At 50.8% G+C, this 15,987-nt stretch overlaps 5 protein-coding genes across 7 annotated transcripts in view; 4 read left to right on the plus strand and 1 right to left on the minus strand.

The window, feature by feature from the left end:
- Window positions 1-9: 9 nt before the first annotated feature.
- Window positions 10-3,352, plus strand: H257_04970 (hypothetical protein). The gene is made up of 5 exons (XM_009829643.1): window positions 10-1,128; window positions 1,196-1,948; window positions 2,046-2,192; window positions 2,548-2,760; window positions 2,937-3,352. The coding sequence occupies exons 1-5, from the start codon at window positions 31-33 to the stop codon at window positions 3,207-3,209; spliced, it is 2,484 nt and encodes an 827-aa protein (XP_009827945.1). The 5' UTR covers window positions 10-30; the 3' UTR covers window positions 3,210-3,352.
- Window positions 3,353-3,464: 112 nt separating this feature from the next.
- H257_04971 (hypothetical protein) lies at window positions 3,465-4,830 on the plus strand (the record flags this gene model as incomplete). Its single annotated transcript, XM_009829644.1, has 5 exons — window positions 3,465-3,752; window positions 3,804-4,117; window positions 4,182-4,314; window positions 4,369-4,576; window positions 4,727-4,830. 5 exons carry the CDS (start codon window positions 3,465-3,467, stop codon window positions 4,828-4,830), a joined length of 1,047 nt encoding a protein of 348 aa, XP_009827946.1.
- A 228-nt stretch (window positions 4,831-5,058) lies between these two features.
- Window positions 5,059-8,099, plus strand: H257_04972 (hypothetical protein). The gene is made up of 5 exons (XM_009829645.1): window positions 5,059-5,445; window positions 5,503-6,115; window positions 6,175-6,400; window positions 6,474-7,282; window positions 7,544-8,099. The coding sequence occupies exons 1-5, from the start codon at window positions 5,093-5,095 to the stop codon at window positions 8,033-8,035; spliced, it is 2,493 nt and encodes an 830-aa protein (XP_009827947.1). The 5' UTR covers window positions 5,059-5,092; the 3' UTR covers window positions 8,036-8,099.
- Window positions 8,100-8,168: 69 nt separating this feature from the next.
- H257_04973 (hypothetical protein) lies at window positions 8,169-11,815 on the minus strand. The gene is made up of 10 exons (XM_009829646.1): window positions 11,253-11,815; window positions 10,643-11,189; window positions 10,366-10,536; window positions 10,179-10,298; window positions 9,738-9,904; window positions 9,365-9,657; window positions 8,953-9,282; window positions 8,714-8,812; window positions 8,468-8,615; window positions 8,169-8,421 (listed from the first exon to the last, which is right to left on the minus strand). The coding sequence occupies exons 1-10, from the start codon at window positions 11,791-11,793 to the stop codon at window positions 8,225-8,227; spliced, it is 2,613 nt and encodes an 870-aa protein (XP_009827948.1). The 5' UTR covers window positions 11,794-11,815; the 3' UTR covers window positions 8,169-8,224.
- Window positions 11,816-12,837: 1,022 nt separating this feature from the next.
- Window positions 12,838-15,987, plus strand: part of H257_04974 (hypothetical protein) — a 5,996-nt gene continuing 2,846 nt past the window's right edge. For 2 of the 3 annotated variants that reach the window (XM_009829648.1, XM_009829647.1), the window contains exons 1-7: window positions 12,838-12,878; window positions 12,945-13,050; window positions 13,115-13,222; window positions 13,302-13,405; window positions 13,500-13,572; window positions 14,281-14,473; window positions 14,684-14,834. In XM_009829648.1, coding sequence (XP_009827950.1) covers window positions 12,846-12,878; window positions 12,945-13,050; window positions 13,115-13,222; window positions 13,302-13,405; window positions 13,500-13,572; window positions 14,281-14,473; window positions 14,684-14,834 — 768 coding nt within the window. In that variant the 5' untranslated portion in view covers window positions 12,838-12,845. Of the gene's footprint in view, window positions 12,879-12,944; window positions 13,051-13,114; window positions 13,223-13,301; window positions 13,406-13,499; window positions 13,573-14,280; window positions 14,474-14,651; window positions 14,835-15,987 lie in introns of those variants that run through there. The other variant, XM_009829649.1, reaches the window with a different exon arrangement.

Raw genomic sequence — 15,987 nt, forward strand, 5'->3', positions numbered from 1 at the left:
CCAACGCCAAACGAATTTCGTGGTAGGAAGATGAGCACCGCCGCCGCCGTGACTCGCGCCGGCGCAACCATTCCAGACGAAAATGCGACCAAGAAGCCTAAATTGGACTTTGAAAGTCTGTACCAGAACTCGCTGCAGCTTACCCGGGGCATGGACCAACTCCCTTCGCTCCAGCGCAGCCTCGACCAACTGCATGCTGTCACGAGTGCCAAGTCGCTCGGGTCTTCCGCGGCGCCGTCCACAGCCACAAACAAGGCCCAGTTCCTCTTGGCTGGTCGAGGTTTTGACGCTGAGAAACTCAGTCGCGAGTTGCGCCAGCATGAATTGAAGGCATCGTTTGAGCCCAAGGAATCGCTCGGCGCGTGCGACTTTGACGGATTCCTGCGCCACCACCACGAGATGATCGTGGTCACTGCGATCGAAGAAGCGCTGGCGGCATCCACGCGGACATCGCAGCAGAGCGCGATCAACGCGCTCACAGACGAGTTCCAGGTGTCCAAGGCGAAACTCATGCAGGATCTGCAGGGCAAGTCGACGCCGGCGCCGCTCGCGTCGCATCGCCCGTTGCATCTCCCGTCAACGTCGTCGATTTCTACGTCGTCACCCGCCACGGTGTCGTCCGTGAACCTTCCTAGCGCAATGACCGAGCCTATGCAGGTGTACGCCGCGGCCCTTCGCTCGTCGTTTCAGGCAAAGTCGCTGTCAGTGCCAGACTTCAACCTCATCGAAGCCAGCATGACCGCCGCCAAGTCGTTGGTGTCCCCGACATTATCCACTGACTCTGCCGAGCATGAAACCCTCCTCGTGTGGGAACTCCTCGGACACATGACGCGCCATCGCCCCGCCACGGCATCCTCCCGTGCTGCCGGCGCGCGCCAGTTTTTCGAAGCGCGCTATGCCGTGTTCATCGAGACCAAGTTGGCCCAACTCGGCGTGCCCCGGGGTGGCGACTTTGGTCGGCGGGCGACCGTGTTAACGTACGTTCGCGACGTGCTCCAACTCCGCCCGCCGCAACAAGTATGGGCCGTCGTGTATTACTTGCTTCGGAGCGGTAGTTTAACGGACGCTGCCGCCGTCGCCGAGGGCCACGCCGCGTCCAGCGGCTCGACGTCGTTGCCTCTTGTCACGGTACGAATGCCCACGAGTGAGTAGCCACTCGTATGTCACTAAATAGTGCCTTGCCTACCTCTTGTAGGAAGCGTTGCGCTTGTATGCCTCCGACACCCCCACCAGCCCCCCACCACTGGAAAAGACCCACCCGGCACTGTATCGCAGTTTGACGTCACTATTTGACACGCTCTTGGCCACCCACAAGGCCAGCCCCGGCACGACCAACCGCTTCGAAGTGGCTGTGCTCAATCTGTTGACTGGTCGCGATCCATTGCTGCGAAATGCCGGCGTGATCGACAACATTGAGGACTTTTTATGGCAGGTCCAGTTTTGCAGCCAGCAGCACGTGGACCCCGTCGCCGTGGCGAAAAACGTGCTGGCGCTGGTCCAACCGTCCGAATTCAACCACACCACCCTGGGCGGAGTCTTCGAGTACGTTCGGCTGCTCGTGACGTGTCAGCAGTTTGAGGCGGCTATTGAATCCCTCGCGTCCAAGGGGTTTGTGGTGGAGGCCGTCCACGTTGCCATCGCGTTGCTTTTGGCCGACCATCACCACCACCACCGTGAGGACAAGGAGGAGGATGATGTACCTGTCAAGACGACTCGAGACGCAGTGTTCACGAGACTGCTGCGCCAGTACATCCATCAGTTCCAGACCACCAACCCCAGCGACGCCGCCATGTACATTGCGTGCCACCCCAACCCAGACACGGTGCGCGCACTCACCAGCGACCTCCTCCTCGATACCCGAGCGTTTCAAGTGCTAGCGGGGTCGATCCATCCCGCCGACGGCTCCCGTGTGCCGGGCGCGTTGGAATTGTATTTGACTCGAGCAGAGGTAAGAAATGAAGGTCTACAGACAGACGTTTTGGAGGATTGGCGACGCATACACTCTGGCTTGGATTGGCTTAATCTCGTTGTGTTTATATATGTAGGTGCGTGAGATTGTGCTGTGGACGTCCCAACAAGCGCAAAGCCAAGGCCGACATGTCGATGCCCTGCAGCTGTTGGTGCTCGTGGGTGATGTTGAAGGTGGCATGGTGCTGTTGAATGGCCAGCTCGTGCAAACGTTGGCCTCTCCGGTACAGTCTTTTCGTCTGGAATATGAACGACTTGACAAACATTGATGCATGTATATATATATATATATTAATATATTAGTATTGTGTTTATATATATATATATATATATTATATATTATATAATGTATATTGATATTGTGATTATATATATATATATATATATTATTTAATGTATATTAATGTTGTGTTTATATATATATATATTATTTAATGTATATTAATATTGTGTTTATATATATAATATGTATATTGAGACGGATTGGTATGTATGGAGTTACGTTATGGCCTCGATACATATATATATATATATATGATGGAGGAAACAAGAGTAATCGGCAAGGTGCGTGGCTGGTAGGATCGTATGACGTGGCTAAACCACGCGAGAGGGTTTGCTGACACGTGGCTGCGGACGTCGTGGGCGTTGGATATTGCCCTCAACCACGCGCGAAGTGCGGCGCTGGCGTTCCAGACGTTGATGAACATTGGGCTGTTCCTGGAGCTGCTGGACGCCAAGAAGTTCACCGACGGCATCGTCTTTATTGAAGCTTTGGCCTTGTTGCCAGCCCCGGTATGTTGAGACGAATGTCCCAACTCATTGGTCCTTTGAAGAAATTGCTTGTCGCTGATTGGTTGTCGTTTTATTCTATCAACCAATCAAAATGTCGTGGTGTGTGACCAATTTCACAAACTTGCGATGATTGTTTTCGAGCTGTATGGGATATTTATATATATATTTATATATAGGGCGGGGAACAAGCGGCGGTGGACAAGTTTATGGCGATGGACGGCGGCGTCCAGCAAAACGTCCACTTGCTCCTTGTGGGGTACATGGAGTGCCTTGTGTGGGAGACGGAGCGCTCGAAAGCATCCATCTCGGCCGTGGAAACCCAGCGGCACGTGTGCAAGCAGCTGCGGGACAAGGCGCGGGCGGTCGTATCGTTCTCAGGGATGATCAAGTTCCGACTGCCGCTGGGCGTCAACGAGCGGTTGAACCAGCTCGAGATTCGAATGATGTAGTCGAAAGATGACGACGCCAAACTCTTAACACACACCCACACGCCATAACGATAACAATATCGCTACCTTAGTTGTGCATGCTATAATTACTGTGAGCGTGCATGGTGGTGTGGATAAGGCTGTGGTGAATCCTTCAAAACAAGTTGCCACATCGCAATATTGGAGAGATTGTGCATCATGATGGGTATGATGGAGTAACCGCTGCAGTTACAATTCCTAGCATTCGGTTTCAATCTCGAGCCCGACGTTGCCGAGATGTCACGAATGTCGTCGTCCGAGAAGGCAGTGACTGTGTGTGTATTGTTCATAGTAAAGACACTAGTGGTCCTGGGCGTGTCAGTCGCTATCGCAGTGGCAGCCTTGGACCCTCTGGACAGCGTTGCTGCGGACGACGGTAACGGACCCGAAGCTCAAGTAGAAGCGGCACCGAGTTTGCCCCCAAAGATGAGCCGAGCGATCCGCACTCAATCGCGACAGAAACCTAAGCTGAGACCGCTCAAACATGTCCAGTGGCTTCATTCACTACAACTTTGGGTGCAGCAGGTAAGTCCACCCCATCAAGTGTTGCCATCCGCATAAAGTATACGGGGGTAGGTGCTCCACCAGTTGCACCCCGATGTGTCGATCATTCCAGTAACAGTCATGCGATCGCTTGCGATTCCACACCCTCCCCTTCACCGCATCATATTCCAACGATCCCCCCTTTACGGCATCCACTTCGACCCCCGATCGCTCGTTCGTAAAGTGCAAAGTATCCCTGTGCCCTACGCACGAATCCATCGATGGCTCGCTCTTGCGGTGCTGCCAGCAGTCCGGGGACGTCGGCAACGCCAGCCCCCCCTCCACGTCATCGCGAAGCAGCACGTCTACAACGCCGTGCGACTCATTCAAGGGTTCGTCCGCGGTCGGTACGGCCTTGCCTGGGTGGATGTTCATGTCAAATCTGGATGACCATCGAGTGTGTCCTTGTAGCCTCGCCATCATGTTGTTGGCGTCCAAGCAAAAGTACTTTTCCAGCCTCGTCCATTCAACACACTTGATCGCCCTCGGTCGAGGTCGCCGTGCAGCCATTTTACTCCAAGCATGCTGGCGCTACTACCAATCCGTACGATCGTGTAGATTTGTGTGGAAACCAGGCCAATGACCACGTGAACTACAGGGTCGGTTCTGGCGAGTCTATAGCAGCGTGTATCGTATTCGACTTTTGGTGCTCGCACACCGACTACGCCGGTCCCGTCACGCGCTCGCCATGACCCCTCACGTCAAGGAAGTGTACCCCATTCTCATCGCCAAGTGGTTCAACGTCAGACCTGCCAACCCCACGTCCCGCGTCTGGTTTTGCAGACGACCGAGCATCATAGCCTTGAGTGCGTAAAGCAAACGCAATAGTTACTACTTCGAGTTGCCTTGCGCACTGCGTTTGGGAAATTGATTAGCTTGCTCGCTACAGTAGACTTGGGGCACTTAGGGGGCTATATGCGTATGATGTCTCACTTTTTGTGTCCAATATGTTGTAGTCATGTGGGGTTACCAGTGCGCTGCAGGGTTTACGTTCTTCAATGTGCCTCTTGCCACGGAAAATGTGGAGTTCACGACGCCCGACATGGTTGCAAGTGAGTGAATGTAGCTGGCAAAAATATGGTGTCTTGGCTCAATCTTGTATCTATTTTTGGCTATTCTTGCAAGGCTAAGTGAATCAATCGTCCTACGTTGTACGCAGCTATTGTAACCCTATGTTTAGAAGCTTGTTAGAGGTGATGGCGGTCGCCAAGAATAACACGCACCTCCCCCATGATGGCGTCTGGCTAAATATACAAATATAGCTGTTGTTCTCTTTCTGTACTGTGTTGCTCACTTTTGATTTCGACGTACCCTAAGTACCGATGCAACTCCTGCTGCGAGCCGCCGCGACTGCCGCCGCCACCGTGGCTTTCCTCGGTTGCACGGACGCCAGTACCTCACTCGGGTCCAACTACTTGCCCCCTCAATCCCTTCGTCGGCTGGGTGCGACGGACGTGAACAACGCGACGCTGGATTCAGCCAAAAAGTTCAGTCAAGACGCGCTCAAATTTCTCACCAACCTCCGGGGCGGGGACGAAGTGTTTTACCAGCACCTCATCACGACAATGCAGATCATCATGTGCGACCAGAGCGTCAACTCGGATGGCCATGCCGAAGCCGCCGAAGCCAACGCCGTGTGGACGGGCACGGACGACCTCATCTTGCCGTACCATCGGTTCGTAATTGTCGCCCCTTGAGGCATAGAGATCTCGTTTTGAAATGGTTTCCGTAGATTTGTGTCCAAGGACAGCAAGTTAGCGCTGAAGAACAAAACCGGGTCGTGCATCCACGTGGCACGCCCTGCGGGCGTCGTCGCCACTAACTACGGGAGGGGCCTTTGTGAAGTCAAGCCCAACTGCTACTGGGCACCCATTGATGAGACAGCGCTCACCGATCGCGGCCCCAAGTACTCGACGCTCCAGGGCCCGCAGCCCCCGGATGGCGCGTACCGTGTAACGGATGCCAAAGCGTTCCTCCAAACATATGCTAAGGGGTTCGGGGCAGTGGTCGTGCCGTCGATTATCCTGCTTGTGCTGAGCGTGCTGAGCATTTTGCTGTTCATTTTGTGTCGGTGCTGCTGCAACAAGTGCGGCGGGCGCAATGGCAAGCCGGGGGGGTACAACTGCATGGAAAAGTTCTTGCCCGTCTTGTTCTACTTGTTGTTTGCGATCGCGATCCTCGTGCTCGCGGCGCTCTCGTATGTGTACTATGGCATCGTGACGACTTCCGTGTCCAAGATCTTTGACATTGTGCTGGCTCTGATTGATACGATCACGCTGTGGATGGCGTCGCTGCTCGCCCCCCTCAAAGACATTGGCGACAATGTCATCTCGTCGTCGGCCAATGTATGTCCATCACATCCTCGTGTTCTTCCCGTCGTCGAGGGGCTAACAGAAGGGCGTAGATTTCAACGCAATTGGACAACTCGGGGTTCATCGAAGTCGGCCTGGATGGCATCACGAGCCAACTGAACGCGTTTGCCGCGCAAACGAATGGGGTTACGTTGCCCACGGCCTGTCGCGTGGGGGTGGACCTCTTCTGCACGGCGTGCCAGGCTTGCACCGACATCAACACCCAAATCACGTCTGTGAACTCGCAAATCAACAGCGCTGCCGGCGCCGGGGTCGCCAGTGCGTCAATCCCCCCCTTCACCCCCCCACTCACATATTATTTTATTTTCTGACCATGTATTTGTCCTGACAGGTCTGAAGGAAACACGCACTTCGATCAAGTCGCTGCTTATTGGCGCAAGTGACACAATCCAGGGCGTGGTCAAGATGGCGTTCGACACACAGGACACGCTCAACACCAACATCAAAGCCAACACGCAGCCTGTGGTGGACCTCCAGACGCAGTGGAATAGCAACACGGCTGTGACCAAGTACGGGATCATCGCGCTGTTTGCGCTGGCGATCGTCGTGATTGTGCTGGGGCTTCTGGGCATTCTCTTTGGGCTGACGCCGCTTCGCTGCCTCGTGGTGGTCATGCACCTGGCATACATTGTGGCATTTGTAGCCATCATCATTACCTTCATTTTGTCGGCCGTGTTCCTCGCCATCAGCGTCCTCCTGGGGGATATTTGCCAGGTGCAAACAGTGATTTCGGCCAACTGGACCATCGCCCTCGGCGACGACGCTAAGATCGTCGACGCGTGCTTCAAGAACCAGTCGCTCGTGGACGTGCTCCACCTGTCGGACCAGTTTGCCTTTGCAGACAAAATCACATTCCCAAAAATCGACCTCTCCAAGATGCTCGACTTTTCAAGCTTTTCGTCGTTTTCGTCAACCATTGGCTCGACCAACACGTCGACGTTCTCCCTCGACCCGACTCTGATCCAAACGTTTGTGGATGCCCTCAACACCCAAACTACCGTCAACGCCGGCGGGTGTGTCGTCACGGACGGCAGGTACTCCGCTGCGAACCTCTTGACCCCGTGGACCGCCAACTCGGACCCGGCCCCCGCTCCTTCCCAGCCACCTGACGGGTACATGCAGAACCGCTACAACGTCAAAGTACGTATACTATGGCTATGTATACAAGTGTGCTGGTATCGACCATCGATGTTCTACAATTCACACATTTGAATTGTCCATTGGAGAGTGCGTACGATGAGTTTGCCCTTTGGATGTTGTACGAGTATGTGGTTCACATGAGATGGACATATGTGTGGGTCTACCTACATACAGACTTCGTTATTTGTGTGCCAACTATCGAGTTTGACATGACCAGCTTGTACGACGATGAAGCTGACGGGTGGAGTGTGATTGCTGTAGAACGCCCAATGCGACTCGCTGCCGATGCGGTGCATGGCGTCGGCACCCACGTGCCACTACTCGGACTTTGTCACAGAGATCTGGCGCAACGCCAGCACCCTCAAAACCATCGAGCGCGACGCGGTAGTGTTTGTGACTGGCATGACCACGTCCATGAACTCGTTGGTTGGGTACATTGACACGTTCAAAACCAACGTGACGACCCTTACCACGACGCTGTCGGGCATCGGGGACGACCTCGGCTCGTCGCTCATCGCGGACGTAAACCTGATCAAGGCCCGCATGCGATGCGCATTCGTAGCCGACACCTACACCCAGCTCTCGGACGAGTTCTGTGTGAACATGGTGCCGTCGTTCCTCATGATCTCGCTCTTCCTATTTCTCATGGGCATCTTCCTCATCCCGGTCATCATCACGCTTATCATCATGGTCAAGCGCCTGCGCCACAAGCACACGAGCGGGGCCGCTGAGGCAGACACAAAATACAAGTAGAACATCCCCACTGGGATTTGGATAGGTTTGTTCATTAACTAGTTCATTTTGGTTTCATTCTTCAGCTGTGGCAGGGCCGACCCCCACGCTACTTACTGTACGCTTTGTACATACTGAATGTACATGATCATTTGTCGTTTTGAAGAGTGGTTGGCTATTAAAAGTCCTAAAATGTACTACCCCACATGCTCAACTCAGTCGATCTCCTTGGGGAAACTTGAGCACTTCGCAGTCTTGTTTGTTCGATGGGCTGACGTCCGACGACAATCGCGCACCGGCACGCAGTCGCTTAACGAGCAAAATCAAGGTAATGTTGACCGGGATCATGCAAATCCCAGACAGCACCAGGCACAGCGCGACCATGAGCATCGCGGGGGTTAGGTCACCTACACCGCTCAAGTCATAATCATTAAACGAATGGACAGGACGCACTGCACAATGACTGGTGCAAACTGCCGTAGGTGGTGGCGACAAACGAGCAATTCATCGATGCCTTGAACGCCGTCACGTCTGCGACCAGCGACGTCTGCAACGTGTGGCCCACCGCGTCCAACGATGTCACCAACCCCGTCACATTGTTCTACACATCATCGCAGATCAGGAGGTGGAGTTGTCCATCGCGCCATGCCAACCACCCAATCTGTAGCACGATGCAAACTCAAACAAAAGTACTCTTACCTTGAACGTCCTCGTGTAGTTTTGCAACTGCTGCATGCTGCCGTGCATGGTCGACACAAACGCCACGGCGTCCGAAGAGATCCTTAGGACGGTGCTTGTCTACATAGTATCAAAATTGAGTGTCATTCGCACACTAATTTAATTGCATGCGTATTCGCCAGCATGTAGGTGAACATCTCTCTCTCTCGATATGAAGTGGGAAAACCACTTCAAAACGTCTTCATATATGTACAACGTACGTTCGTGAACAACTCGGTGACAAACTGGTCATATGAACAGGGTGTGTTGCGGGCACATGTGGTCACCACGGTCGCCGCACAAGCCCTTCGATACGGGGCATACCGTGCCGCTATATATGAGGCGGGGGACATTCCATGATTTGTTGCGCCTTCCCCATTTGCTTCCCATGGTACGCCCATGGTCTCGATCGAATACTGGCCATCATGGGGGTTGCAATCACGGCTCAAAGTCGGAAAGTTGGCGGCCAGCGAGTTGCCATTCGTGTACAAATTGAGCACTTGCACGAGTTGAGACGCATCGACGCCAACGTCAAACGTCGTCGGGTCCGCCTAGTCACCCAACGATTGGTTTTAATCGATTAGTCAATCAATACATAAGCTGAATAGAAATTCTAGTGATATATAGTCATACCGACAAGATGGCTTGTGCAAACTGGTCCAATGAGTCGAACGTCAACATGCTGGACAGATCGATGGTCGGGATCTCAATCGCGTCTGCAAACGAAAGCGCGTCCTGCAGCTGAAGCGCCTCGAGGAGAGATTTGTCATGGAAACATGCGTTCAGGGCGACGCCGTTACTCGCGCCAAGCACAGGCGACCAGTCGCTGGCGACGATGGACGACAGCTGGCACGCGTCGCCAAGGAGCACGCTGAACGCCAGGAACAAGGCCGACACGACGAAAAGGAACACAAGTGCCACAAAGCCTAGACAGCCATGTCAGCGTCGTCGTCGTTCGTAATGAATGTTCAAGAATGTGGAGATGTGGTGTCTGTGACTACTGTACCAAGGATATACGCAACGTGGAGTCCGATGGCCAGACACCGCAGCGGCGTTAAGCCCAACACGATGCCAACAGCGCCCAGCACGAGGATCGCAATGGCCACGGCAAACAAGGCGAGAATTGCACCTCGTCGCGTGACCGTTTGCTCTTGCCACGTCACTTGCACATTCCTAGTCCATCAAATATATACATCGTTTAGAATTATCTCGACTGTCGCCCTCCGGGTCATATTCAATGGACAATTCAAATGTGTGCAATGGTGCCATCCTCCAATGGACAGTTCAAATGTGTGACAACAACTTGGAAAAACATTTCAAATATGTAAAACCAAACGTCGACATTCGACATCGATGGACAAGTCTAATGTGTGACATAATATATAACGTTGGACATTTCAAATACGTGAAAGATAAAACTTGTGTAGCCACAAACAAGGTCGTGTACCGAATGGTGGTGTTGGCGTCCAGAAACAGCGGTGTGAACCCGTTGACAGCGTTCACGCCAGCATCTACCGTGCTCTTGATCGAGTCCTTCGTATCCACGAGCGTTCGCACAATGGTATCCCTGCACCAAGTAAACAACACACACAATCGATCAATATGGCATTTCATCGTCGTCATGCTGTGAATACCGTGTGGATTGCAGCTGGGAGATGCCGTCTGCCGCCGCGGCGTCCATTTGGTTGGCTGCATTGGACGCTTGGACATTCACTTCGCTGCACACTTCACAGGGTATGCAGATGACATCGACCCCCTCCACACATCCGTGGGGCAGGACCACATCTGCCGTGTCGTGTGCGAACCTTCAATGTCAACGTGGTGAGGCTTTCAAACGACTCAAAACCACAAACTAGTTCCTTTGCAAATGACCATAATATACATCAATTACATCGAAGACAGATAACGTACTGTTGAAGCTGGGCCACGATGCCGTGCAGCCCGTTTTCAATGAAACCCGACGACACAAGCTGCGACGAAATGGCCGACACCGACCCCTCGACGCTGTCGCGCACGTGGACGAGGGGCGTTTCAGCCGAGTGAATCCACGCCACAATGCCTTGAACAAGCCCCAGTACGTCGCCAAAGAGGCGGTCGATGCTGTCGACAATCACGTTGTTGTACAAGAGCGCGCACAAGGTCAGGCCAATGATAACCCCCCCAAAGACAGCAAAGACTACCACGGGCACGGTCTTTTGCATGCAAGAGTAGCCGCGGGGACTGGCGCTGCGACCGCCGCACTTGTTGCAGCAGCACCGACAGCACAGAAACAGCAGCGTCGTTAGGAGACAGAGCACCCCGAGCACGATCGCCGGGGCGACACAAATCGACACGCTTTTCGCCCAGTCCATCAACGTGGCTTTGGCCAAGACCAACGACGGCAGGGTGTCAGTGGGCGCCGTGGCTTGCAAGATCGAGTACGTCGGAGATCGGTCCGTGGTGGCATTCCTCACGATGTCTATGGGGTTGTCATATTGAGGAATCGTTGTTATAAACAGGCTACGATGTCGCAGTTTTGTACCGTTCCAATAACAATTGGCCATGACTTCGCAATACCCGTTGGCATACTGCGCGGCAACGCTTGGCGACGGATACGGAGAAGGAATGCACGCCCCTGTGGCAGGATCTTTGAGCGCATTGGGGTGGCCATTGTGCACGAGGCGGATATACGGCGGCACGGGGGCGCTGTGGGCTGCTTGGACCGGCCACACCGCATTGAGCTCGTCCGACGGCATGTGGGGATGCTGGCTGTTCAAGTGGTCGCAGTAGTACACTTGTAGTGCAGCGTACAACTTTTGATAGAACGCAGGGGTGCCGCCCCGGAGTTTTTGCAGCGACGTCATCACGTTGCGACTGAGTGCGATGGCTTGAGATTGCTGGCCAGCTGTAAATGCAGGCAGCGGCTGTGCCGTTGACGACGTTGTTGTTGTGGCTTCAAGAACAGACGCGATGGCCGCTCTCTCGACACGAACTTCGTCGTCGACGCGAACGTACGATGTAGCATCAACGGAAAGCGCCAAGAGGCCAAGGCCCATGAAGGGGCTACATCGGAGAAGCCACATCACGAGGATGCTCCAGCGTTTTTGATAAGTGTGATGGTCGAAATGTCGACGAGTGCCAGTCGCGTAACGGCCCAAAAGGGGAGACTTGGCCGTTACAACCTTCTCTTGTGGAAGTCCACGACGGTTACACTTGAAGTTGGGGCCCAACAGGATGATGAGGCTAAGGTCGAGATGGCGGCGGACACGATGTGTGTGTACTTGGATAAACAAGCATGCAGTGGGACTCCCCCATCGAATGATGGATGACAAAACACTCAATTGGAACGCCTTACCCGAACAGGCTCTAACTGCCAAGGTCAGAACTTCTAAGCGTTCGCAAAAAGTTTGTACGCCAAGCTATTATTGTGCTCCGAAATCTGTCTAATATTGTCGATTTGGTACAAATTTGGGGAGGGGGTGCAATCGAATCGCGCCGACCAAACCGATCCACAATCGATCTGATTGGTTGAATTTCATTGAGAAGGTTTTGATTGGTTAATAATTTTGAGCTCATCTGAAGTAGCCAATCAAATCGATTTAAATTCCAACGAGAAACCACGCCACAACACAATGAAATTTCACTCTTGAAAGCACAATAACGTTATTGTCCTTTTACCCAAAATTTGGACTTTTGTGCTGATCCGTGAAATCCATCGATCGATTCTTTGTACTGAAGTTTGTATGTAAAAAAAGTTGTCTTGTGGTGATTGGAATCACACTAGTTTCTGGTTCAATGTTCGTGATGGTTTTCTGCAATCTGATTGGCTACATCCTTCTGCCGATTCTTCGTCGGTCGATTCATTCTCCATGTCGTTCCAGTTTAGAATAAACATAACAATATAGGCTTAGTATTAATATATGCGTCGCCAAATGTACAAGGATTCGTCACGCCTCCACCCTTTGCGCAAGTTGGCCATCGCAATTTCAAATGCTAGGATTGGATTTTAAAACCAAAAGGATTTTAAATCCGAATTGTTTGAAATGATGGAATACTCTTCCGTATAACTAGTAATCCTGGCGATCGTATCCGGAAAAGTGACGGCGCCACCAACTACTACAAATTGACCGACATCATGATTCGATCGCAACAGCGCCATGCTGTCGAGGCAAGTGAAATACGAAGGAGAAGAATGCGTGCCTTTGTAGATCTCAACATGGCAGTCTGAATGTAGGATGACGAAGTGGACGTGCCGCTGCACATGCTGGAGGACCTGGGCATCGAGTTTGAGTTTGAAATGGACACGGAGTCCATGTCTCGCGCGTACTTTGAGTGTGCAGGTCTGCATTCTGCTATTATCCTTGTCCGATACGTTCCCAACCTGACAGGTTCTTGGTGATACAGCCGAAGGCAACGTCGAGACCCTTCGCTTCCTCCTTAGTAGCGACGTGCATGGCGAATTGCTCAATTCTGTCGACGTCGATGGCTTTTCTGCGCTCATGATTGCCGCCGGTACGACGACAACATCCACTCCCTTCCTTTGCATTGCCATATATCCAAATGGAACTCACACATCTTGCGCCCTTTGCAGCGGAAGGCAACCGTGATGTGGTCCTGGAGCTGTTGCGTCGCAACGCCGATGCCAATCTGCGGACATTCGAGCTGAAGAGCGCAGCCCTTCACTTCGCCGCCAAGGTACATACATCCTTTCCTCACCATCCCACATTCTCTTGCCCAAGGAAGGTTTGTCTTTGCGATTCTGATGTGTCGACACCGCCTGTGTGCTTAGAATGGCGACCCAGAGATCGTCGAAGAAATGTGCAAACACACGACTCAAATTGACTTTTGGAACATCAACGCAGGTAGGCGACCATTCCTACCACTGCTACTTTCCATTTTTTGATCAAGTTGTTTGAATATAATACGTTAATAAATGATGGTACGCATTATATTTGGTCATTTCATTCAATTAGTTGTTCATTTTTTATGTACTCGTTTTTGCTTACAGTTAGATCACGCCCGAATTTTCACCCAATGAATATTTCAAGCATTTGGTTCAAAGTAATTCAAAGACGTTAGTTGTACTTTTCCCTGTCTCTAAACTGATATCGAACGACGCTCAATTGTTGCCAGTTCAGGAAAAAAAGGTCCCTTGAACGATTGTGCTTTCGAGTAAAATTTTGTGTTGTGGCGTGGTTTCTCGTTGGAATTTAAATCGATTTGATTGGCTACCTCAGATGAGCTCAAAATTATTAGCCAATCAAAACCTTCTCAATGAAATTCAACCAATCCGATCGCTTGTGGATTGGTTTGGTCGGCGCGATTCGATTGCACCCCCTCCCCAAATTTGTACTATCAAATCGACAAGACTTAAATTTTGGCGAAACACGTGATATATTTGGCAAAGTATGGAATTCTCCAAAGCTTGGATTCAGACAGAGAATGTTTCACTTTTTGCCCATTTGGGAGAAATTGCCAAAACATGGACAATTTTGGCCTTTTTCGACATCCAGATTCATCCTACACAATAAAAACTAAAAGATTGAAATTCAAATACATGCCTCATGTAGACACGCCGTTGGTGTGGGCATGCATCGAAGGCCGCGACGCCGCCGTGGCCGTACTCCTCCGCCACGGCGCCGATCCCCGCGTGACCAACCATTACGGCGCCACAACTCTCATGTGCGCAACCATGATTGGCGAAGACACGGACGACGCCACCGACATGGCGCGCAAAGTTATCGTCACCCTGCTCCTGACCATGTAATTATCACCCCAAACTCGTATCTATTTCAAGCGTAGTATTTCAAATGGATTTTAAACGTTGATGACTCTGATGGGGATATGGAATTGTATATATATATATATTTGATTGAGGGATTCGTTTGGACTGTAGTTGATTGTGTCGTATGCGTCGAGGGTGGTGCCTGTTTGGCGAGTAAGTATTTTATTTTTATATTATTATATGGGTAGGTGCCCCGATTTAGTCAACGTACAAGACCGAGACGGCAGCACGGCCATGCACTTGGCGGCGTCATGCGGGTACCTGCAATGCTGTCGCGCGTTGCTGGAGGGCGGCGCCGACATTACCATTCGAAATGCAGTTGGGCAAACGCCATTGGAGGTGCGGAAACCGACTCTTGATTGTTATATAGTTATGTATGATATGAATATTTATAGATATATTATATGTATTTATATATAAATATGTGTATATATTCATGTATATTTAGATTTATATCTATATTTATGAATATATATGTCGATGCTTTGGGTTGTGTTGTTGTACTGTCCGTTTGGGCGAGTCGAATGCAAAGAAATTTTCCATTGGGCCGATTTTAACGCAGTTTTTTTTAATCTCTTCGTCTTTGATCACATATTCTGCTTGCAGAAGCTTGAAGGCCCAACTACTAAACTGTGCTCTGCGTTCGCAAGCAACGATTCCAGCGATGAAACATAGTATTTTAATGAAGTAGACTATTTAAATAGTTAGATTTGCTCAATACTTTTAATAATTTGTACCTCTGATATAGTAATACTATATATAATTTAACTTTTATTTTATTTTAAGACTCAAGTATAGTATACTTCGATGTACCTGTTTTAAAAATGCGTTTGCATTAAGTACGTTCCATTAGGTGCTGAAACTTCATTTCAAACCTGGTGGAGTTGTATTCATTTCCAGGCAAAATAAAACCCCTCACGGACTGCACGTTAAACTCCTGAATTCAAATATACCTTTGGATCGACGAAATACCTCCTAGGGTAAAAGTTATGGGAGAAACCATTCTTGCATTCCTTCTGCCCAAACGGACAGTATACTAGTGATATCTGTCAAGTAATATAATATATATACACTAGGAATATATTTAACTATTAACTATATGTATATTTATGAATATATATGTGTATATATGTAGTAAGATATATATACGTCGAGGTTATGGGGCTATTGTCTGAGTGTTGTAGTTTTATCTTTCAAGTACTGAATTATTAGGTCGTCCCAATATAGAATGTTGTTCACTTACAAGCAGGAACTCATGTACAAAAGCCCTACAAAGTGCACTATGCATACAATCGTGGTTGTAATTGCCCTACAAAGTGCACTATGCATACAATCGTGGTTGTAATTGCCCTACAAAGTGCACTATGCATACAATCGTGGTTGTAATCGGTTGGTATTCTCGTCCAAGTAGTGCAAAGTTATCGTGAATGCCGAGGGACAATGCATTGTGCTTTCGAGTGAAATTTCGTGTTGTGGCATCTCGTTGGAATTT

Source organism: Aphanomyces astaci, assembly GCF_000520075.1.
Source record: "Aphanomyces astaci strain APO3 unplaced genomic scaffold supercont1.9, whole genome shotgun sequence".
Taxonomy (NCBI): Eukaryota; Oomycota; class Saprolegniomycetes; order Saprolegniales; family Verrucalvaceae; genus Aphanomyces; species Aphanomyces astaci.

Bases quoted from the DNA above. Each gene is read 5' to 3' on its own strand.
- H257_04972 (XM_009829645.1), top strand. From the start codon at position 5,093: ATGCAACTCCTGCTGCGAGCCGCCGCGACTGCCGCCGCCACCGTGGCT. The intron at 5,446-5,502 runs GTTCGTAATTGT...TGGTTTCCGTAG, and splicing joins CTCATCTTGCCGTACCATCG to ATTTGTGTCCAAGGACAGCA. The intron at 7,283-7,543 runs GTACGTATACTA...TGATTGCTGTAG, and splicing joins AGAACCGCTACAACGTCAAA to AACGCCCAATGCGACTCGCT.
- H257_04970 (XM_009829643.1), top strand. From the start codon at position 31: ATGAGCACCGCCGCCGCCGTGACTCGCGCCGGCGCAACCATTCCAGAC. The intron at 2,193-2,547 runs GTACAGTCTTTT...CGTGGCTGGTAG, and splicing joins TGCAAACGTTGGCCTCTCCG to GATCGTATGACGTGGCTAAA. The intron at 2,761-2,936 runs GTATGTTGAGAC...ATTTATATATAG, and splicing joins TGGCCTTGTTGCCAGCCCCG to GGCGGGGAACAAGCGGCGGT.
- H257_04973 (XM_009829646.1), bottom strand. From the start codon at position 11,793: ATGTGGCTTCTCCGATGTAGCCCCTTCATGGGCCTTGGCCTCTTGGCG. The intron at 9,283-9,364 runs GTATGACTATAT...TTGGGTGACTAG, and splicing joins TTGCACAAGCCATCTTGTCG to GCGGACCCGACGACGTTTGA. The intron at 8,616-8,713 runs GTAAGAGTACTT...GATGATGTGTAG, and splicing joins ACTACACGAGGACGTTCAAG to AACAATGTGACGGGGTTGGT.